Source organism: Myotis nattereri (assembly GCF_964212035.1).
Source record: "Myotis nattereri genome assembly, chromosome: X".
Lineage (NCBI taxonomy): Eukaryota > Metazoa > Chordata > Mammalia > Chiroptera > Vespertilionidae > Myotis > Myotis nattereri.
In genome coordinates this window covers 33,533,032-33,557,335 of record NC_138078.1, presented here as the reverse complement: position 1 = coordinate 33,557,335, position 24,304 = coordinate 33,533,032, and the positions used below count along the sequence as shown (strand labels likewise).

Genomic DNA, 24,304 nt, shown 5'->3' with positions numbered 1-24,304 from the left:
AACCTGGCTGGAGAACCTAGCGAGGGAACATGGCTACAGAACCTGGCTGGAGAACCTGGAGAACCTAGCAAGAGAACATGGACACATAACCTGGCTGGAGATCCTAACCAGAACTTCGCTGGAGATCCTGACCAGAACTTGGCTAGAGATCCTGGCTAGGCTGCTGATCAACTGAACGCTGTCTCTATGTCATTCCTTCTTCGCCGACTCTGTCCACACCTTTGGGGACCCCTGGACCTGCTGGGGTTGGACCACAGCAGGTATGGTAAAGCTGGCATTTCAGATCAGTGTGTAAAGAAGTAATGGAATGTTCAAGAAATGTGTTGGAATAATTGGAGTTTTGGAAAAACACTTAATCCTTTGCCAAATATTATGTAAAAATAAGTGCCAGGTGGAATAAAGATCTAATCATAAAATCCTTTTTAATAAAAGGCTAATTAATATGCAAATCAATCGAATAGCAGAACGACCAGTCACTATGATATGCACTGACCAGGGGCAGATGCTCAACACAGGAACTTCCCCCTGGTGGTCAGTGTGCTCCCACAGGGGGAGCGCTGCTCAGCCAGAAGCTGGGCTCATGGCTAGCCAGAGGGCACAGGCCAGGCTGAGGGACCCCCCTGAATGCATGAATTTCATGCACTGGGGCTCTAGTATACTATAAAAATATTAGAAGCAAAAACATGGATATGTGTGTAATCTTGAAATAGGAAAGACCTTCTTAAGCAAACAACCTAGCAGCTATCAAAGAAAAAATTTAATGTATTTTCCTACATCAAAGTAAATATACTTCTATTTATTACGGTATACCATACCCAAAGTTAATAGACAAATGAAAAACTGGGAAAACTATTTTCAACATATATAACAAAGAATTAAATTATATCTTTCATATATTAAGAGCTTCTATAATTTACTTTTTATTTTTGTATTTAAGTACAGTTGATATCAATATATTGGTTATCTTAGTTTTACGTGTATAATGTAGTGATTCAACATTTTAATACCTTACAATGTGATTGCCCCATTAATTCTAATAGTCTTCTGTCATTGTAAACTTATCACAATATTAATGAGTATATTCCCTTTCCCCTTTCCACCCCTTCCTTTCTGGTAACCATTTCTTTGGTCTCTGCTTCTATGAGTCTGTTTTTGTTTTGTTTGTTTTGTTTTTTTAGATTCCAAATATAAGTAAACCATTTGCTATTTTTCTTTCTCTGCCTGACTTCCCCTAAGAAAATGAAAGTATATAAATTTCAGATATTGTATTCTTCATTTCTAACTGGTTCTTTTTTATGGTTTCTATGTCTTTTTTAATGCTTGCTACATCTTTAAGTTCTCACTGAGGTCATCCATTCTTCCTTAGGTCTTTGAGCATCCTCATAACAATTGTTTTAAACTCTGAATCTGGTATCTGGGTTGCTTCCACTTTATTTAATTATTTTTCTGGGGATTTATCTTATTCTTTCATTTGAGGCATATTTCTTTGTCTCCCCATTTTATCTCTGTGTATTAGGTAGATCTGCTATGACTCCCAAACTTGTTATGATAGCTTTATGATGTAGGTGTTTTGTTGGGCTCAGTAGAACAATCTTCCAGATCACCTGAGCTCCAGCTTCCAGGAATGTTTTGTGTGGGTTATCTGCACCCGCCTGTTATAATTGAGTGTTGAATGCTATTGGCCCTTGGTTGGGTGAACTTAACTGTTCAGGGTGGTTGACTATAAGGATAAACCCTGAATACCGTGTATAAGACATTGTGCAGTGACTGCTTCCCTAGGCAGAGTTGTTCTCAGAAAGTCTGGTGCTTGCTGGAATCCCCCTTTGAGTGTGCTGCTTGTGTGGCTAGTTGGGTCAAGCTCTGGTATGGTCTGAATCCCACCACTGGTTGTGTTGGTTCTAGGTCCACTTGGACAGTGTTCAGGTATAGGTCGATATTAGACATGTGTAACCAGCCTTGGGCTACCTATCTGAAGCTACCACACTATTCACTGTTTGTGTCTGTGTTTACTGGGCCTTTATAATCATGGGAGGGCCAATCTGTGTAAAAGGGTTAGCTTCCTCCAACTTAGAGCTGGGGAAGATCTATAAAAGGTCTGAGGCTCCCTGAGGGCCACCTCCCCTTGTTGACTACTCTCCCTCTAAGATTGGTTGATCTTCCTAAAGAGTCTTCAAAAGAAAGGCTGTAGAGTGGTCTCAGGATGGCCACAACCCACAGACTCTTCCACAGGTTGTAAACTCAGTAGAAAGTGGTTATTGGGATCAGGAAGATAGAGCTAGTGGGTCCCTTACTTGGGGGCTGCATAGTCAGGCACTCAATGAGGGGATAGTTGCCTCTACTCAGTCTCTGCAAGAGTCTTCAACTCTAGCTCCCCCAGGAGCAGAGTGGAGGGGGACAATGGGAAGAAAAAAGGAAACATCTGTAATACTTTCAACAATAAAGATAAATTTTTTAAAAATGACATTGATTTATGGGTGATAATTTTGTATCCTGCTACTTTGCCAAATTCATTTATTAAATCTAATAGTTTTTTTGGTGGAGTCCTTAGGGTTTTCTGTGTACTATATCATGACATCTGCAAATAATGACAGTTTCATTTCTTCCTTTCTTATTTGGAAACCTTTTATTTCTTCTTCTTGTCTGATCACTGGGGCTAAGACTTTCAGTACTATGGTGAATAAGAGTGTTGAAAGCAGACATCCCTGTTATGTTCCTGGTCTTAAGGGAAACACTTTTCGTTTTTGTCCATTGGATATGATGTTGAGTATAGGTTTGTCACATATGCCCTTTATTATGTTTTGATCTCAGTAGTCCCATGTTTCTGAGCTTTTGAAAAAATGCTTAGTCACTGATCATCCAAGAGATGCAAATCAAAATGACAATGAAGTATCACCTCACACCTGTCAGAATGGCTACCATCAACAAATCAAAAAACAACAAGTGCTGGCCTGGATGTGGAGAAAAGGGAACCCTTGTACACTGCCGGTGGCAATACAGACTGGTGCAGCCACTATGGAAAAACAATACGGAGTTTTCTCTCAAGAGCTTAAAAATGGAACTCCCATTTGGCCCACTTCTAAGAATATTTCCTAACAAAACCTGAAACACCAATCACAAAGAATATATGCACCTCTGTTCATAGCAGCACAATTTACAATACCTAAAATTTGAGAAAAAAAACAAGTGCCTATCAGCATATGAGTGGATAAAAAACCTGTGGTACATTTACACAATGGAATACTATGCAGCTGTAAAAAAGAGAACTCAACATTTGCACAGCATGGATGGACCTGGAGAGTATTATGCTAAATGAAATAAGCCATTCAAAGAAAGATACGTATCACATTATCTCACTCATATGTGGAATCTAATGAAAAAATAAACTGATGAACAAATAGATCCAGAGAATAGAAACATGGAAAAGAGGGAAGGTGGGGGAGGGTGGGTGGGTGAGAAGAGATCAACCAAAGAACTTGTATGCATATATGCATAACTCATGGACACAGACAATAGGATGGTGAAAGCCTGGAGTAGGGAGTGTCATTGGGCAAAAGAGGTCAATGGGGCAAAAAGGGGACATACGTAATACTTTCAACAATAAAGAATTTTTTAAAAAATTGGTACTGGATTTTGTCAAATGCTTTTTCTGCATCTATTTATATAATCATATGATTTTTATCTTTCATTTTCTTTAGGTAATGTATCATAGTTATTGATTTGCAAATATTGTACCAGCCTGAATCCCTAGGATAAATCCCACTTGGTCATGGTGAATAATCTTTTTAATATGTTAATGTATCCAATTTGCTAATATTTTATTAAGGAGATTGGCATCTATGTTATCAGGGAAATCAGCCTATAATTTTCTTTCATTTCAGTGTCTTTTTTAAATTAATTTTTTTAAAATATATATTTTTATTGATCTCAGAGAGGAAGGGAGAGGGAGAGAGAGATAGAAACATCAATGATGAGAGAGAATCATTGATTGACTGCCTCCTGCACGCCCCACACTGGGAATCGAGTCCATAACCTGGGTATGTGCCCTTGACTGGAATCAAACCTGGGACCCTTCAGTCCACAGGCTGATGCTCTATCCACTGAGTCCAACCAGCTAGGGCCATTGTAGCGTCTTTATCTAGTTTTGGAATTAGGATAATGCTCGCCTCATAAAAAGAGCTTGAATGTCTTCCTTCCTCTTGAAATTTTTGGAATAGTTTGAGGAGGATAGGTGTTAGTTCTTCTTTGAATGTTTGATAAAAGTGCCCTGTGAAGGTGTCTCGTCCATGACTTTTGTATACTGGTAGTTTTTATTAGTATTATTATTGCTTCAATTTCATTAATTGCTATTGGCCTATTCAGGTTTTCTGATTCTTCCTGATTCAGTTTTGGAAGAGTGTACGTTACTAAGAATTTGGCATTTCAACCAGGTTTTCCAATTTGTTGACTATAGTTGTTTATAATATTTCTTACAATTCTTTGTATTTCTATGGTGTCAGTTGTTACTTTACTGCTTTTGTTTGTGATTTTATTTATTGCATCCTCTCTCTTTGTTTCCTAATGATTCTGGCTAGTGGTTAATCAATCTTGTTTATCTTTTTAAAGAGCCAGCTCTTGGTTTCATTGATCTTTTATATTGTTTTTTATCTTTTATGTCATTTATTTCTGCTCTTATCTTTATTTTTACTTTCCTTCTACTTTCTTTGGGCTTTCCTTCTTGTCCATCTTTTATTCTTTTAGTGGCAGTGTTAGATATTTTATTAGAGATTTTTCTTGTTTTTTTTGAAGTAGGCCTGTAGTGCTATGAACTTCCCTCTCAGAACTGCTTTCCCTGTGTCCCATAGATTTTGAGTTATTGCATGTTCATTTCATTTTTTCCCAAGAAATTTAATTTCTTCCTTCATCTCATTGGTGACCCTTTCATTGTTTAATAACATGCTATTTAGCCTCCATGTGTTTGAATGTTTTTTATTGTTTTTATTGTAGTTTATTTCTAGTTTCATGTCATTGTGATCTGAGAAGATGTTTGATATGGTTTAAATCTTCTTGAACTTTTAGAGACTTATTTTGTGTTTTCATCTGTGACCTATATTTGAGAATGTCCCTGTGCACTTGAGAGGAATGCATGTCCTGCAGCTTTGGGGGAAAATGTTCTGTAATTATCAATTAAATCCATATTATCTGGTGTGTCATTTGGGGTCACTGTTTTCTTTTTTTATTTCTTTTGTTTGGAAGATCAATCCAGTGAAGTCAGTGGGATGTTAAAGTCTCCTACTATGACTATTGTTGTCAATCTGTCCCTGTATATATGTATATGTGTGTGTGTGTATATATACACACACACACACACACATACATATACATATACACACACATACACATACTATATATATATATACTCATATATTGGGTACATATATGTTTACCAGTATTATATCCTCTTGTTGGATTTATCCCTTTAGTATTATGAAGTAACCTTTATTGTCTCTTGTGTCGGCCTTCATCTTGAAGTTTATTTGTCACTTATAATATTGCTACCCCAGCTTTTTTTGTTTGTTTCCATTTTCATGGAAAAATTTCTTCCATTCCTTCACTTTCATCCTGTGTGACTTTTGTTCTTAGGTAGGTCTCTTGTAGACAGCATATATATGGGCCATGTTTTCTTATCCATTCAGCTACCCTATATCCTTTGATTGGAGCATTTAATCCATTTATATGCAAGGTTATTATTATTTTTTGTAAGGTTATTATTGATAACTACTTATTTATTGCCATTTTTATTCTTTATGCCTGTGTTTCTCTATATATAATTCTTATTATTAAAGCAGTCTCTTTAACATTTCTCGCAATGCTGGTTTGTTAGCAATAAACTCTTACCCTTTTATTGTCTGGAAAGCTCTTTATTTCATTATCTATTTTGAATGATAGACTTGCTGGATATAGTAATGTTGGTTTCAGATCCTTGCTTTTCATTATCTTGAATACTTCATGCCATTCCTTTCTAGACTGTAGAGTTTATCTTTGGAAATCAGCTGACAACCTTCTGGGAACTCCTTTATAGGTAATCAATTACTTTTCTCTTGCTGCCTTTAAGATTCTCTCGTTGTCTTTAATTTTTGGCATTTTAATTATGATGTTTCTGACCATGGGCCTCTTTGGGTTCTTCTTGTTTGGGAGTCTATGTGCTTCCTGAACTTGTGTGGCTTTTTCCTTTACCAGATTAAGGGAGTTTTCTGCCATTATTTATTTAAACAGGTTCTCTATCCCTTGCTCATTTTCTTATCCTGTTTCTCTATGATGCAGATATTGTTACATTTCATTGTTGTCCCACAGGTCCCTTAAACTGTCCTCATGTTTCTTAATTGTTATTGTTTTGGTTCTCTGATTAATTATTTTCCTCCCTGTCTTCTAATTTGCTGATCTGATCCTCAGCTTCTTCAAATCTTTGGTTTATTCCTTCCACTATATTTTTTATTCTGCTATGTCATTCATCATTTCTGACTGGTTGTTTTTCATAATTTCTATGTTGTTTTCCATGCTGTTGAGCATCCTTATAATCATCACTCTGTACTCTGTATCTAATAAATTGCTTATCTCCATTTTATTCAGCTCCTCTTTTGGAGATTCTCTGGTTCTTTCATTTGGGGCTTGTTTCTCTGTGTCCCCATTTTGGCTGCCTGTTTGGGTTTGTTTCTATGTATTAGGTAGATCTGCTATGACTCCCAGTCATTGTGTGGTGGACTTATATAGCTGGTGGCCAGTTTTCCTGATCACTTAACCTAGGTTCTCTAAGTGTGTCCCTGTGTACTTATGTGTCACTCCTGTTGTAATTGAGGTTTTTGTTTTGTTTTGCTTTGTTTTCTAATGTTTTTTTTTATTTTGTTTTATTGCTTAAAGTATTACAAAGAGTATTACGTATGTCTCCTTTTTTTCCCCCTTGACCTTCCCCCGGCCTCCCCTACCCCCCAGTGTCTTGTGTCCATTGGTTATGCTTATATGCATGCATACAAGTCCTTCAGTTGATCTCTTAACCACCGCCACCCCCCCAACCCTCCCCAGCCTTTCCCACTGTACTTTGACAGTCTGTTCGATGCTGCTCTGCCTCTGTATCTATTTTTGTTCATCAGTTTATAATGGTCTTTATTATCCATATATGAGTGAGATTATGAGTATTTTTCTTTCATTGACTGGCTTATTTCACTTAGCATAATGCTCTCCAGTTTGATTGCTGTTGGTTTTTGCTTGTGCTCGACTCACAGGCTGGCTGTCAGTGAGGCTCAAACCCCAACACAGTGTGCAGACTGCTGTTCGGGTGCCTATCACTGGAGGTGGAATTCACCTCTGCAGGATTTGGAGCCTGGCATTATCTCCCTGTGGACATACTGCATGTGAAGCTTTTTAGATCCTGCTCTGTAGTTGTCTGAAGCTAGCCACTGGGTTTGTTGGTTTGGGGCCTCTTCAAAGGTCTCTGGTGCAAGCCAGTGTCAGCCAGTGTTTGTGACTAGACCTGAATATCCTGATTGGAGCAATCAGTGATCCACATCTTGTAGCTCCCTCTGCTGGGGCTGGGTGTGTAAAGAAAGGACCAAGCTGAGCACCAACGTGTGATTTTCCTCCAGGCCCAGAAGTGGGGCAGGCAATGACTCAAATCATCCAGAGATCCACCTCTGCTTACAGGGTGATTGTTATTCTCCCTCACTAAATGAGCCTCAGGCTATAGTCCTTAGCAGAGCATAAACTCCACAGGATTGGTAGAGGGGGTTTCTAATGGGTGGGGCAATTTCTTTCCGCAGGCTAAAGCTGCAGTGATGGGAAAGCTTTGCCTGAGAAATATGGCTTCTGCAGCATGAGGGAATGACTCTGCCACAGCCTAAGGAATCTGCACACACGATTTAGTGTGTTGGCCCTTTAAAAGGGTGCCTGTGATTCTTGCCATCTCTTCCTGCTGGACAGAATCCTCAGTGCTTTTCACAGCCAGATGTTATGTGGGCACATTTCCTGGTTCTGCTATTAGTACCAGGGGAGCCCAGCTTTGGATTTAGTCCCCAGAGTTCTCAGTGGGAACCCCCCACAACTGAGATATCCTTCCAGAACTTCAGCTGTTGCCTGTGAGCCCGGCCAGCCCTCTTGTGTCTCCTTACTTCCTACCAGTCCCCATGTGGCCTCCATTTTATGTGCTTGGTTATAAGGGTTCTCTCCAGCCAGCCTTCAATTGATTATTCACGATGATTTATCTGTATTTTAGTTGTAATTCCAAATTGGTCCTGGGAGAATGTCAGTGTAACTTTCACTTAATCTTTCACCATTTTGGAATCTCCCCTACGAATACTTCTTCTAGAAGCTGAAGTCCTTTGGGGTTCAAAATCAGTGATAGAGTGTAGATAGGGGTAGGTGCCATATCATACTATGGTTCTCACCTTTACCTTGCATTCCCAGTTATGTCTGCCATTTTTTTTTCTTTTTTGCTGCTCAGATTTGGTGTGTTCTGCTACCTTGTCTTCCAAATCACTGATTTGATCCTCTGTTTCATCCAACCTTCTGTTTATTCCTTCTAGTGAATTTTTCATTTCAGAAACTGTATTCTTCCTTTCTGACTGGTTCTTCTTTATGGTTTTTATGTCCTTTTTCATGTTGTTGAAGTTTTCATTAGGCTCCTTGAACATTCTAATAACCATTTTATTTTTAACTCTATGTCTGGTAATTCCTTGCCTCCATTTCATTTTTCTCTTATTTTGGAGATTTCTCCTGTTCTTTCATTTGGGGGCATGTGTCTTTGTGTCCCCATTTTAGCTGCCTCTTTGTGTTTTTTTCTATGTATTAGGCAGATCTTCTGTGTTTCCCACTCTTGACAAGGTGGCCTTATGTAGTAAGTTTCATTTGGGACCTGTGGCACAGTCTCCTTGATCACCTGAGCTGGGTGCTTCAGGAATTTCCCATGTGTGTGTTTTGTGGGTGCTCCCTTTTTTAATTGAGTCTTGAGTGCTATTGGCTCATTCATGCATGGGTTTGACCTTCAGAGTGACTGAGTGTTAGGGTTAGCTCCGACCACAGTGTACAAACTGCTGTGCAGGTGCTGACCAAACCAAGTGGAATTTATCTCAGCAGGGGCTGGTGCCTGCTGAAATTTCTTTTCAATATGCTATTTATGAAGCTAATTGGACCCTGCCCTGATGTTGTCTGAAGTTGGTCATTGTCTTACTGTTTCTGGGTCTTCTTGGGAGGGATTCTGGTGCAGATCAGTATCAGTAAACTGCTTGTGACTGGCTCTGAGTAGCCTGTTTGATGCTACAAAGCAGTCCACAGTTTGTGGGTGCCTCGGCTGGGCTTGTGTGTGCATTGGAAGGACCAAGCTGAGTCACCAGATAGGGGCGAGTTGTGTTCACCAGATTAATAGTGGTTCAAATTCAGTGCCAGTGCTTGGTTTGAGACCACTCAGAAAAGTCACAGGGTATACCAAGTCTAGCTGCCACCACCCGGGTGCCATCAGACCTTTGTGGTTGGATAGGGTCTCAGAGTCATCAGGGTGAGTCCTACAGAGTTTATCAGGTCCAAAGAGAACAAGATTTGGCTGTGTAAAGGGAAGGTTCTGCACTGGTTCTATGTGTAAGGGAAAAATTTCCCCCATCCTAAAGCCACAAGACTCAATCTGCCCCATATTCTGCCAGTAGCCCAAGCTTACCAGGCAGGACTATTGGGAATCATGAGGGTGGAACTAGTAGATCTCCTGTGAGGGAGTGGCGCTGGTCAGTCTTGTGCGAAAGTTGGGGTAGTGGCCCCCACCCCAGAGCCACACTATTCAGTCTGTCTCGGATTATTCCTAGAACTCCTGAGGAACCCATGCTCAGCAGGGCAGTGGCCACAGGATTAGAGAGGGTAAGGCCACCCAGAGTCTAAAGTGTGGGGCTAGAGTATCTCCTGTGAGGGTTAGGCACCTGTCAGGTTCACCAGAAAGCATGCGTAATTGGGCTCCACCTCAAAGCCACAAAACTCACTCACAGCCTGAGTCTGCCCAGACCTCTACACCACAACCTTGGTAGTTGACACTTCAACAAGGTGATGCTCCACAGGGTGGGGCAACAGAGTGTCCAGAGGCTGGGGCTATGCATTACCCTAGGGCAGTGGTCAGCAAACTGCATCTCATGAGCCACATGCGGCTCTTTGGCCCCTTGAGTGTGGCTCTTCCACAAAATACCGACTTCTGTGCATGGGCCATGAAGTTTCATTCACACTGTACATGTGCACCCGCACGTGGTATTTTGTGGAAGAGCCACACTCAAGGGGCCGAAGAGCCGCATGTGGCTCGCGAGCTGCAGTTTGCTGACCACTGCCCTAGGCTGATGTCCTAAGGAAGGAAGTGCTCCACCCAAGAGAGATGTTATCTGTGATGTGGGAGATAGACTTAGCACAGGCATTCTGGCAGCTGGCCCTTCAGGTCTCTCCCCAGAGCCACAAAACCCAGTCTCTTCCTCACTGGAATCTAGTCTGCTCTGCCCTTCCTCAGCTGGAGCCCAAGGTGAGTGGCTGTGAATGAGATTTCATGCATTGGCCCTTTAAGAGTGCACCTGTGTCCGTAGCAGACTCCGAATCTCCCTCGTGGACATAATCCCCACCAAATTTCACAGCTAGATATACGTGGTTGCCTCTTCCTGGCTCTGGTTCTCTGGGATGGGAAGCCTGGCTTGTGGTTCAGACACCATACTCCTCAGGGGTAACTTTGCAGGTGAGATATCCCTCCAAAATCTCAGCCCATGCCCATGGGAGCAGGGGGTGGGGGGGGGCAGCCCTTTACACATCTCTGCCCTTTCTACCTGTTTTGATGTGGCTTCATCTGTAAATTCTTGGGTATAATACATCTGTTTAGCTATTCTTCAGTTAGTTAGTCAGGTTGATTGTTCTATAATTTAGTTGTAATTTCAGTTTGGTCCTAGGAGGTGGTGTGTGTGACTCCCATCTACTCTGCCTCCATCTTGGATTGGGCTATATTCCATTTGTTTTAAAACACTATGTGTGAATGTATATAATCTTATATACTAAAAGCCTAATATGCTAAGTGTCTGGTCGTCTGGTCATTTGTTCAACCAATCAAAGCATAATACACTAATGATATGCTAAGGCCACTCAACCAGTCACTATGGCATGCACTGACCACCAGGGGGCAGACGCTCCAACTGGTAGGTTAGCTTGCTGCTGGGGTCTAGCTGATCAGGACTGAGTGAGATGGCCCAGACACACCCTGGAGCCCTCCCACGGTCCCTCCCTGGCTGGCCAACCTTCTGAGTCCCTCCCCAGCCCTGATTGTGCCACCGGTGGAGTCTTTCGGCCTGGCCTGTGCCCTCTTGCAATCCAGGACCCCTCGGGGGATGTCAGAGAGCTGGTTACAGCCCAATCCCGCAGGCTAGGCCGAGGGACCCCACTGGTGCACGAATTCATGCACCAGGCCTGTAGTGTACATATGAGAGTAAAAATTCAGTAAGAATATACACGCAACAATGAACAATGCTTATGCTGGGAGGAAGAAGAGTACTTTCTTTATACAAGTGGATTGATTTATTTTTCTTAAATGTAGCATGTACTTAGCAAAAATAATAAAAATATTTCTACTTAATGGAAGAAAACATAGTTTAAAAAAATTGTTTATAGAAATTGTAATTCTGGAAAGCTCCATAAAACACCTTTAAAACTTGAATAATCAATAGCTGTTGAAATTACCTTAACCATAAGGAACATAAGGATGGAAGGACAGAAAGAAGGAGTCAGATTTTCAAACAGGAAGAGATATAAATGAAAGTGTAACAGCAGCTTCAGGAATTCAGTCAGCAACCTAGCCTCTGTTTTAGTGTTTGTAGTTCATTTTTTATTTCATGTTTCTGCAAAAAGAGTATTGTTCTCTGTAGAAATACATAGATGCTTTTTCTTTATGCCTCGAAAAAGCAACAAAAATTTAAACAGAAGCATTAACTTTGTAGCATGTTAAAATCTTCTTTTCTCAGTCAGCTGTTTATTATCTCAAACTGTCTTTCCCAAACTCCTCTTAAATTGGCTGTTTTAAATTCACAATGTGAATGCTAACTATAAAGTTTTTAAGACTTTATTTTTAGAGCAGTTTTAGGTTTATAATAAAATTAAGGTGAAGGTACAGAGATTTCCAGTACAACTCCTGCTCCCACATATGCATAGCCTCCTCTGATCCCCTGCTAAACTGGTACATTTGTTACAGTTGATGAACCTACATTGACACATAATTATCACCCAAAGTTCATAGTTTACATTAGAATCCACTCTTGGTGTTGTACTAACTATATATTTTTTTAGCCTTTTACATGAGGCAAACAACATTTCATACAAGATTTAGAAAATGGGGCTTTATGTTATATCATCTAGAAATTCATTCATGCATTTTCTGTTGATTCTAACTTGGGTGTTAATATAAAATACCTGACATATTTTTAATACTTCTTATTTTAACTCTTAAAAATAGGTCATTTGTCTCACTTTTTGTTTTAATTAGGTCACCGGGAAAAAGGCATATGCTACAAGTCAGAAAATGTATGAAGCAGTTAAATCATTGTGGACAAAAGACAACAAAAAAGAGTCACTTCCTGAACCTAAAGAAAAAATTAAGGTTGAGTTTAAAGGGACCAAACAGTTTTGTTTGGGTGGGTGTTGGCTTGTACTGAGAGTCCTGGACAGAGGTCAAGAACAGAATTAGAAAAAGATGAAGGAACATAATACCTTTGCATGCTATACTTTTATATTTTATTCTTTTAGTAAAATGATTTACTCATGAGGAAAATCTTTTTGCTAAACAGCTAGAAAACTCTGCTGAAATAGAAATACCTGCAAAAACAGCTCATGACCCGAAGCACTCAGTGGGTTTGCCAACAGAACTCAGATCTGAAATGAAGACAAAATCAGAATTCACCTCAGGTTTGTTTGGATAATTCAATTTTGTTTTTATTATTTCTTTTAAAATGTTATGATTATATAATTATTAGTTTGAACTTATTTATGTTTTTCCGTATTTTTGTTTCTCATATCTGTAGTCTGTATATATTTTTAGGGTATGAGGTATTCAGGTACCTGGGATTTTTCTTATTGCGACAGATAGTTCATAATACAGATCTGTTCACTGGGGGTATAGAGTAGCACTGGCAGGTTGGATGAGTGAAACATTGAATATCACTTTATAAATGTGGGCTTTTTAATCAGGTGGAGTAAAATGTGCTTTTCTTCACTCTGTCAATTTACAGGCTATAAATATGAGCCATATCTACATAGAAGGAATATCAGCTTTCCATTTCTTATGTTATTTATCCCATCAGCAGTCTTGGCTTCCACCATCAGTTTTATTTAGTTTAGATACTGGGAGAACATTCAACATCAAATTGTAAAAATAGCACCAATTATAATACTAATAACTTTGCTAGTATTAGATAATGACAAGTAGTACTTTGTGGTACGAGTTAGTGACAATTTTATTTTCTACGCAAATACTATAATAGTTTTACTGTGATCAATAAGAAGGTAATAGAGTGTTTAAAGCATTTTAATATGTATTCACATAAATTCACCAATCACTGGCTTACATAGGTTTGTCTACCTGTACAGTGTCAATGGTACTACCCATTAAGTTGTTTTACTGCAAAAGAAATAAGACCAACTCAAAGGTAAAGAATTAGGAAATAATGATAATATTTCATTATTAAGGTGCCCTTATTGAGTACCTTCTCTGTTGTGCAAAGAGCTGTAAATATATTGTGATATTCAATCCTCACCCAAAAACAAAACAAAACAAAAACCTCTGATGTATTTGTAATTGTAATCAGTTTATGATGAAGAGACCGAGACTTGGGGAACTTAAAAGTACCTTACCCAAAATCGTACAGCTTATGAGGAGCAGAGTTGTGTTTACAGATTAGATCTACCTGACACCAAAGTTCAAGATATTTCCATTGTGTACAGAGTAGCTAATTTAAAACCAAAGTTTAGTTTCTGATTTCAGCCTCTTCCTTTCTCATTTAATCTTTATAAAAGCTGTTACTGAGTAACAAACCTGATTTGTTTTACACTTTTCCTCTGTCACCTCTCCTTTTCAATCAAAATGACGTACAGTTCTTACACTCTCTTTGAGTAATCTACAGTCGACCATATTTCCACAAGTATATAGTATATCAGGTCATTTTCTAAGTGCCTGTCAATTCCAGAGTATCTTTGTGAAGTTGAAACATGTCACAGTTTAACAGTGGGACCAATCCATCCCTAACCAATATCTTCATCTATATATATATACCTGGATTCTGGAACCCTTTACCTGCCTCCATGGGTAACTTGGTATATGAAAAGCATTCTAAGGAGACATGTAGAGGGAAGAGATATGCCAGTACCATTCATCCTTATTACATATCATTCAGAGTTGATTATGCAGTAGACCCTTCTGATTCACCATTTCCATCGTTCTACTTTTCACATGCAGTTCCAATGGTCTAAGACCTGAGAAACAGTAGTGATTATAAGCACAAATTTTAGAATAAAACATGGGTCTGAAATCCTCAAGCCTCGGTCTCTTCATCCATAAATTGGGGACCATAATAGTGTTTTTCTCACATAGTTGTGAGAATTAAATGCAATATTGCATGTAAAGCACAAAGTACAATATCAAGCACATACTAATCTCTCCATGAGTGTTAGAAGGTATCATTGTCATTTGACTACTGTAATTAGCCATTTGCCAATAAACAAATTTATTTTCAGTGAGCATAATTTGGGAGCATGTTAATTAGCTGGGGAAACTAGTCATGGCCACTATGTATCAACTTACAGAATAGATTGGGTAAACTCTCTATATAATATATATGTAATATATGATATATTATATATATATAATTTTCATAGCTCTGGATATGAGTTTGAGTTTGTTTTTTTCTTATCATACATATATATTTATGGTGAAAATTGTGTTATTTTGGAAATCACAAATTTGGAAATGTGGTGACATTGACCTCTCTAAAATCTGATGAAAGCAGGGTAAAATCTCTCATTATCTACAGAATTAATGTCACTCTAAAGCACATATCGCTCACCACCTATTTTTTGTACATTTCACAAGCCATAAATGGTTTTTACATGATTTAAATGGTTGAAAAAATCAAAATAAAACTATTTCTTAACAAGTTAAAATTCGAATCTCAGTGACCATAAGTAAAATTTTATTGAAACATAGCCACATTTGTTCATTTGTGTATTATCTGGCTGCTTTCACACTGCAATGGCAGAGTTGAGTGATTGCATTGGAAACCTTATGGTTTACAAAGTCGAAAATAGTTACTCTATGGCCTTTGCAGAAAAGTTTGCTGATTCCTAATTAAGAGGGATGAAGTGTTCCTTGCATACATGACACATTTCCCTCCTTATGATATTTGCCAGGTATTTTTATGGACCAGGAAACTAAGTAGCCAGTATCAAAACCGCTGAAGGTCAAAACTGAATTTGCTACAGATTTTTAGTGCAAGGGAGACAGAAAGTCCCCAGGCTTTCAATACAGCTTGGGATTGTCATATCTGAGGAACAGAGAGGAATCAGAGGTTGACTGGGTTACTAAAACTACAGCTCAGTTCAATGTGTGATTGGATTGAGATGATAAGCCCTTCACCCTTCCTAAAAGAGGGAAAGGGTTCCATAGCAGGTAGAAAATATCATGTGGAGTTTCTCCAGTTCTTTGATACAGTAGCCACCATACAAACAAAATACTAGTCATATAAAGAGGCAGGGAGATATGCCTGACAATCAAAAGAGGAAAAAAATAACAGACCCACAGGTGATCTAAATATTGAAGTTAGGAGAAAAGGACTTTAAAGTAACTGTGATCAGTATCTTAAATAGAAAACACAATGAACAAAATGGATGAAAGGATTGAGAATTTCACAGAAAACTTGGTATCTATTAAAAAATCAAGTATATATTTCTGAAGTGAAAAAATTAGTGCCAGAAATTAACTCATTGGATGGGTCTCACAGCTGACTAAATGCAGGGGTGGACAAAAATAGGTTTACAGTTGAGAGTGTGGAAAACACAGAGTTTATTCTTATATTATTACTTGCTAATTATTGTATTATTTTTTCATACTAGCAACTGTAAAACTACTTTTGCTCACCCCTGTACAAGGGAGGACAGAAGTAATGAACTCACATAGAGGTCAATAGCAAAGAGCCCAACTGAAGCAGAGAGAGCAAAAAGAATGGGAAGACTAGAACAAAGTATGAGAAAGTATTTTGTAGTGACTAGTATGTTTAAGTATTCCAATTACTGAGGACCTGAATGCTGGATATCGTTCCAATTTTATACAAAAGAAACAGAAACAGAATTTCTAACACTTTTAACTTCACTCAGCAATTTATTACTGATCTGTCCCATTTTGTGTAATATAAATGAGATGATATGTAAACTAAATTATTAGTCAACAGATATCACTAATGGCTATTTGTGACAATAACTCATCGCTGTTTTAAAACTTTAAACATCTTTATTCCTTTCCTGTTTTAACACTTTTTTTAAAAGCCTGCTAAAAACTTTATGCATAAAGTGTTTCTTATTAGAGATAAAAAATAAGGAAGTATAAAGAAACACATTATAATGATGGAGATTAAGATTCAAGATGACTTTTATGACGGCTAATCCTTTGGGAGGATAGAGAACCCTTGATCAATTCAAGGGATGAAGAAATTTATAAGAGAGGAGATATAAGCCTTAATTACTCAGAAAATAATGAGAATGAATCTTTTTAAAAAGCAGGAATAAAATTACATAGGCTAACTGGTTCTAAACCAGAGGGATCCACATCACAATTATTTGAGTTTTTTGTTTTGTTTTCTAAAATTCACTCAAACTAAGAATATAATTCAAAATCTCCAGTGGTGAGGCCTCTAAGCAGGTGATTATAGGAAAAGCTCCATAGAGCAGTGATAGCGAACCTTTTGAACTCGGCGTGTCAGCATTTTGAAAAACCCTAACTTAACTATGGTGCCGTGTCACATATAGAAATTTTTTGATATTTGCAACCATAGTAAAACAAAGATGTATATTTTTGATATTCATTTTATATATTTAAATGCCATTTAACAAAGATAAATCAACCAAAAAAATGAGTTCGTGTGTCACCTCTGACATGCGTGTCATAGGTTCGCCATCACTGCCATAGGGAATTCTCAGTGCATATTCCTCTATTTAATAATGTCTGACATAAGCTATAGGTAAATTAAAAATTTGAAACCTGTCAACAAATTTTGAGAAGTGACAACCTAAAGGTAAAGGGGCTTTTCAAATGTATGTGAGCTGAATCTTTGACTAGACTTTGGACAAGAACATAAATTGAGAAAATAAATAGAAGTGTTAGAGAACTTAGTTTATGGCATTTTTAAGCAAATTAGACACATTCAGACTTATATAAAATATTTGTTATATGCTTATTATAGTATGCCTAATAAAACTATTTCCTAGTACACTTTTTACTGGCACCAAGCAAAGGCTGCCACAAGATGGCAATAAAGATACATTTGGGAAGGGAGCAGGGAGAACCATTTAACGTTTTTTGTATGCTATGGACCTCTTCTTAGAATATGTTTTTTAATGAATTAAATAAAATACATAGTACTATATGACCTTCCTTAAATGTATTAACCAACAATATATAACAAAATATATAATACACGCCATAGTTTTGAAGTTGTTGTAAGTGTAAATATTTTAAGATAACTACAACTGCAGTGTGATATGAAAATATCTGTGATTTCTATTAGTCACAGAATCTAAGATACTGTTAATATTATTTTGGTTTGTTTCCTAATTCATTATTGAAGTAAATGTCAATTTTTAATCAGAGGTTAATGAAAGTAAAGATAAATTCCCCCCATCCGATCTCATAGATCACACGAATTCTATACACAGACCCCCTAAACTTAAGCACCACATTCTATGGAAAACTGTATTAGTTCCATGGGTAGTGATTACTAATGATCTAGTTGTTTGTAATACTTTTGCTGGTGAAGTTACATATAGGTATATCATTTTTCTAAAATGACAGGGGTAAAATAAATCATTGTATATACAGTTATTTTTTATCTTTGTTTTCACCATAAAACTGGAAATTAAATGTCTGGGGGGAGGGAAGGTGTATTTCAAAAATGTAGTAAAATCATTTAAAAACCAATCAGATTTTGAAAAACATATTTAAAATAAAAACTTTCTAAAAATATTTTTTCTGATGTCACAAAGAAAATATAAAAGTAGTTCTCTCTTGCCTACTTAACACGCACAGAGTATTATATATATAGAACTTTGTGCACATTATTATATTGAATACTAAAAATAATTATGTGACATTGTTCCTCCTCTAATCTCCATTTACTGAAGAGCTAGGGTTGTTGTGTTGGGGATCAGGTAAACCTGGCTTCATTCGTTACTCCACCACTTATCAGCTGAGTGACATTGATCAAGTTTCTTAACATCTCTAAATTAAAATTTCCCTATCTGTAAAACAAATATAATATAAATGTGTCATCTATCTCTTGGTGGTGTTCAGAGACAATGCATGAAAATAACATAGCATCCTGCCTGGCACACAGTCAGCTGATCGAAATCACCAGTGGTATCCACATTGCCAAATCCAGGAATCCATTCTCAATCCCACCTCCTGCGTCCATCAGTAGCTCTTAACACAGGTTATTACTCCCTCCTCCTTGAAACAGTCTCTTCACTTGGCCTTTGGGATACCACTTGCTCTTGGTTTTCTTACTTCACTAACTGGCTGTTCCTTTTCAGTCGTATCTGCTATATTCTCCTAATCTTCTTAACTTCAAAAAATTGGAGTATCCAAATGGCTCAATGCTTAGAGCTCTTCTCTGAGGCTCTAGATCAGTGGTTCTCAACCTGTGGGTCGCGACCCCTTTGGGGGTCAAATGACCCTTTCACAGGGGTCGCCTAAGACCATCGGAAAACACATATATAATTACATATTTTGTGATTAATCACTATGCTTTCATTGTGTTCAATTTGTAACAGTGAAAATACATCCTGCATATCAGATATTTACATTATGATTCAGAACAGTAGCAAAATTACAGTTATGAAGTAGCAGCGAAAATAATTTTATGGTTGGGGGTCACCACAGCATAAAAGGTCGCGGCATTAGGAAGGTTGAGAACCACTGCTCTAGATGATCTCATGTAGTCCCATAGTTTTAGATACTGCATTTAGGCTAGGATTGTGAAATTTATAAACCAGCCCAGACCTCTCCTGAACTCTATAGATTCACATTGCTAGCTGCTTAGTCAACATCTCTACATCTTTAGATGACTACTTAGGAGTTCAAATTTAACATATCCAAAGCTTAACACTTCATTTGCCTTTCCCCAAATATGCTTCTCCCACATTTTTCCCTATATCAATAAATGTCAACTCCATTCTTGCAGTTTTCTAAGTTACAGTCTCTCTCACACAACATATTAATCCATTTAGGAAATCCTGTCCATTTTACCATAGGACTTTCTCCATAACCCAGTCCCTTTCTGCCACCTTCACTGCTACTGCCCTGATTAAAGCCAATAGCATCTTTCTCCTGGTGTACTGAAATAGCTTCCTAAATGGTCTCCCTTCTTTCACCCTTTTCCCCCTATAGTCTCTTCTCCCCAGAGCTAAGAGTGATCTTCAAAAAAACCATATCATGCCACTCCTCTGCTCAAAACTGCCTAGTAGCTTTTCTTCTCACTTAAAATAAAAAAGAAAAACCTATTATGGCCCTTTGTGTCATAGCATTCCATTGTTTTCTGAACATGTCTCTTATCACTCTCATTGCACCCACCATCACCACATCTTGCCACCTCTGTTTCAGCCCTATTGGCCATTTTGTGGTTACTCAAACATGCCTCAGGTATATTATACTTGCTCTGTTCTCCTCCTATAAGTCATTTCCCTAAGATATCTACAGGCTCACACACTTATCTCCTTCAATTACACTTTTCTAGAAAGATTTCCCTGGCCACCCTATTTAAGATTGCAAATTACCTAGGTACTCCATATGCCCCTCCTGTTTTATTTTTCTGCGTAGTGTTTACTGACATATTATTTATTTTACTTAATTGTCGGTTTTACCCAACTTGGCTGTTATGTCTATATTGGGAGAGATTTTTAACTTTTCCCCCCACTGATGTATTCCTAGTACCAACAATAAATTTGTTGAATGAATGACTAATTTTTTTTTCATTTTAATACTTTACCAGGTGCTACACAGTTTACGCCTGACCCCAAGCTCATGGATCATGGACAGTCCCATCCAGAAGATGTAGATATGTACAGCACTAGAAGCTGAAATAGTCTACATAAACAATTACAAGATGTGAAGTTCCAAATGATAATGAAAGAAATGTAATGGGTAATTGTGATGCATAGAGCATAACTTAAAGCAAATTTATCCCATACATCTTCTAATGTATGGTTTGACCAATCAAGTAAGTGATTAAAACACAAACAGAAAATACAATCGAAACAATATTAAATGATTGGTGAAGAGGTAGAGGTAGTAGTATTAAGATGCATTTGATGACTTAAGGGTGTTTATAAACAAAAAATAGATTAAATATGTGAACAATTATGAGACTAAGATCTGAAAAAATACGTATTTACTTATACACACATGTATTTGCTTTAGCTTTTTCTCACTATCAATTCCCAACTTGTGACATTAATGTCAGCTAAATTAGAATGGTTTGGGAAGGATATATTCTCTATCCTTCTCTTTTTTCATTTCCCAGAACAGGAATAAAATATCCATATTTTATGACACTTGGGATTGGCTTTGTCTCTTTGTTTTATTAATGTTGACTTCTCTTAAATGTCCAAAACACCTGTAACTATTTAGGAGGACCATATGCTCCATGGGACCTCCAATACTGCTTAGCAGACCTTCTACCAGTTCCTAGGTGGTTTCCTATTCTGTTCTCCAGGAGAGGTTATTACAGACCTTTTATTCTCAAGTTTCCTATACCTGCCAAAGATGACTGTGTTTCCTATTACATGGAGGGAAAAAACAACATAAGTTATTAGTCATGACCATTCACAACTTTTTCCCATCTACCTTTAAGACTTACCTCTTTTCAGCCATGTCATCCCCCTTTCTAAGGCTAATGCTTCTATTTGGGTTCCTGTTCTCATTCCTTCTCTTTTTTCCCCAGTACCATTTTATATCTTCAGTCTTTGGTTTCTCTTTTCACTCAGTTATTCCCCCTCAACTTCTAAATAGCTTCTGATCTTCTTTATCTAAAAAAAAAAAAAAACCACAAAAAAATTAAAAAAAAACAGTAACAAAAACTTTTCCCTAACCTTGCCTTTATTCTTGAGCTACCTTTTCTTTCTCTAATTGTCACATTTCATTAAAAAGTAATTAATGTCACTTTCTTACTTCCTCACTATCAGTTCCTAACTTATGGCATCCTGACCTTTATACTTACTTGAATTTTCTATAATTATTCACTATTCACCGACCACTCCCTCCTTGAAACACACTCCTTCCCTGTGCTCTCTGTCATTCCTGCTTCTCTTGTTATTCTTTATTCTTCTCTTGCTCTGAATCCCTTAAATGCCTAGGCTTCTCAGGTTATATTCCTAGTTTTCTTTTTCTCATTCAATATGCATTCTAATTTTCTCGTTTATTAGTCCTCACCGAAGGATATATTTTCTAGTTACTTTTAGAGAGAGGTGAGGGTATGAGAGGGAGAGGGAGACTGGGATGGAGGAAGGAATTATTTATTAGTTTTATCTATCTTATATCCCATAGATGTCCCCAATATCAAAATGCCTTAGACTAAATTACTCTGCCTCTCTCTCCTTATTTCTGTTTCTCAGATCTATTCTACCTTCTCTCCTTGCTCTCCTTGCAGTCTTCATCATCACTTTCCTAAATTATTACAGTAGCCTTCTGGTTAATCTGCCTGCTGTCAGTCTTGCTCTCTGTCACTTCAGAATGTGTTTTGCTTGGAAGCAATAATAAACCAATTAATAGTAGCTTAAATAAATGAGAGTGTATTTAAAGTCTAGAATTAGGCAGTACAGAGTTGGTACAGGAATTTATTGGTGCCATCAAGGATCTGGACATTTTTTCTTTCCACTCTGGTCTTTAGCATGTTTATTTGTAACCTCATGTTCACAAAATGGCTACTGTACCTCTGGTAAACACCTACACATTCAAAGTAGGAAGAAGGGTTAGGACAAACTGTGCACCAGATGCTTCTGACCCCCATTTATCAGAAAAGTAAATGCTTTATTAGAACCCCTCTCAGAAGGCTTTTCTCTATATCTTGACTAGAGCTTGCCATATAGCCACAACAAAGGTGACTCAGAGAGATTGGCAAATCATTTGTCTTCTATGAAAAAGCAAGGGAGAAGGGATTTGGAATAGGTGTTGAGTTTGAGCTAACACACAGTGTCTGCTACCCTATTCTTCGAACCTGTCATATTATTTTGACATAGTTATCTTTCTTACTATTACACATTGTCTTTTGGAAATCTTCAGTCTCTCATCATTGCCTACAGGATCAAATCAAGACTCCTTAGCATGCATACAAGGTCCTTCATATATGATACCAGCTCAACTTTAATCCTATCTTCCCTCTCCCCACCACACTACTACCAATGTATGTTATAGTTTTTGTATAGTATACCCCTTCCTTCTTGAACATGCTCTGCTCTTTTATTCCTCTCTCTCTCTCTCTCTCTCTCTCTCTCTCTCTCTCTCTCCATATGCTGGTGCCTCCTCTTAGAATTTTTTTTTCTGTCTCATCCTGTTCCATATTCCATCTTCCTCATCTTTCAAACCCAGTTCCAGTGTCATTGTTCTGCAAGGTAGGATTTAGATGCTCTCTCTTGTACATTCTCATACACTTTGTACTTACAGCTGTGATAAAATAAAATCTCACTATACAACTTAATATAAAACTAAAACTGGTATTTTTTTTCACAGATAAGGCTCCACTTGGTACCTACTTGTAGGTATGAGACAATCATCTTTGTGTAGTTTTTATGCCCATAATACACCCTGGTACATAGTAGGAACTCACATTTTGTACCATGCTGGTTGCAATACAGGATGCAAAAATAATTATAATTCTATCAAAGGACTTATATTCTACTTGAAAGAATGGAAACATATAGAAGTACAGTGATATGAGTAGTATCTCCCCTTAGTATAACCAAAGAGCTACAGATGGTCAAAGATGCAATGTAGTTCTGAGATCATGTCAAGGTGGAGAAGCAGTTCACTTACTAGTTTTTTATAAGTCATGTCTTCAACATTTAGCTAAAGTATTTTAAATGCTTTTTTTGTACTTCAGATCTGTTTATAATCAAACATCAATATTTCATGAAATCTAAGACACATTATCTCTAGTAAAAAGTGCTTCCAGTTATTATTCCAATTTCTGATATGTTCAGATATAAAAATAGAAGCATCTTAAATTTAGTGAGATATGGTAAGTAAAAAATAAATATCCTAAAGCCAAATATAAGTGATTTTTGAATTATGTGCTCTTTTGGATCATCTACTCTGCCACTAGTTTTAGTTTGGTAATGGAGAGGTGACTGAATTGCAACATCTGTTTCAGAGTGAAAAATGCATTAAACTACAGCTTAATCACTTGCTCTTTTGTACAACACTCAGAGGCAAACTGCTGTTGGACTCAGTTGAAATTGAAATGTTGAAGCCTATGTTTGAACAAGTTGTGATGAGTCCTCTTTCACTCTTCCCTTGCTGTGTACAGTAGTTTTCCTTTGTTAATCCTGAAAAGATACCAGCACTCCCTGAAAACAGCACTCCTTAGACACAGACAACAGCTTGGTGATAACCAGGGGGGATAAATGGTGATGGAGACATGACTTTGGGTGGTGAAAATACAATACAATATAAAGATTATGTATTATAGGATTGTATATGTGAAACCTATGTAATTTTATTAACCAATATCACCCCCATAAATTCCATAAAAAAGAAAAAAGTTATGTAAAATTTAAAAATGGAAGCTGAATGATTCCATTTAACATGTTACTTGCTTCAGTTAAAAGAAATGAAATGTGAAACCGTATATCTAGTTGTTATATATTCTTAACTAGAGGCCCGTTGCACAAAGAGATTCGTGCAATAGGCCTTCCTTCCCCTGGCTGCCGGCACCGGTTTTCCTCCGGCACCCAGGACCCAGGCCTTCGCTCTGGAGGGAGCCTTCAGTCTTTGCAGCTCCGGCCAGAGCCGCCTTCAAGCCTTTGCTGCCCC

General features: G+C 37.7%; 1 protein-coding gene across 4 annotated transcripts in view; it reads left to right on the top strand.

The window, feature by feature from the left end:
* The window catches only part of APOOL (apolipoprotein O like), a 100,728-nt gene extending 79,423 nt beyond the window's left edge, over window positions 1-21,305 (top strand). For 3 of the 4 annotated variants that reach the window (XM_081115462.1, XM_081115461.1, XM_081115460.1), the window contains 3 exons: window positions 12,506-12,619; window positions 12,807-12,924; window positions 20,268-21,305. In XM_081115462.1, the coding sequence (XP_080971588.1) occupies window positions 12,506-12,619; window positions 12,807-12,924; window positions 20,268-20,356 (321 nt within the window). In that variant the 3' untranslated portion in view covers window positions 20,357-21,305. Of the gene's footprint in view, window positions 1-6,002; window positions 6,059-12,505; window positions 12,620-12,806; window positions 12,925-20,267 lie in introns of all 4 variants that reach the window. The other variant, XR_013997336.1, reaches the window with a different exon arrangement.
* Window positions 21,306-24,304: the final 2,999 nt, after the last annotated feature.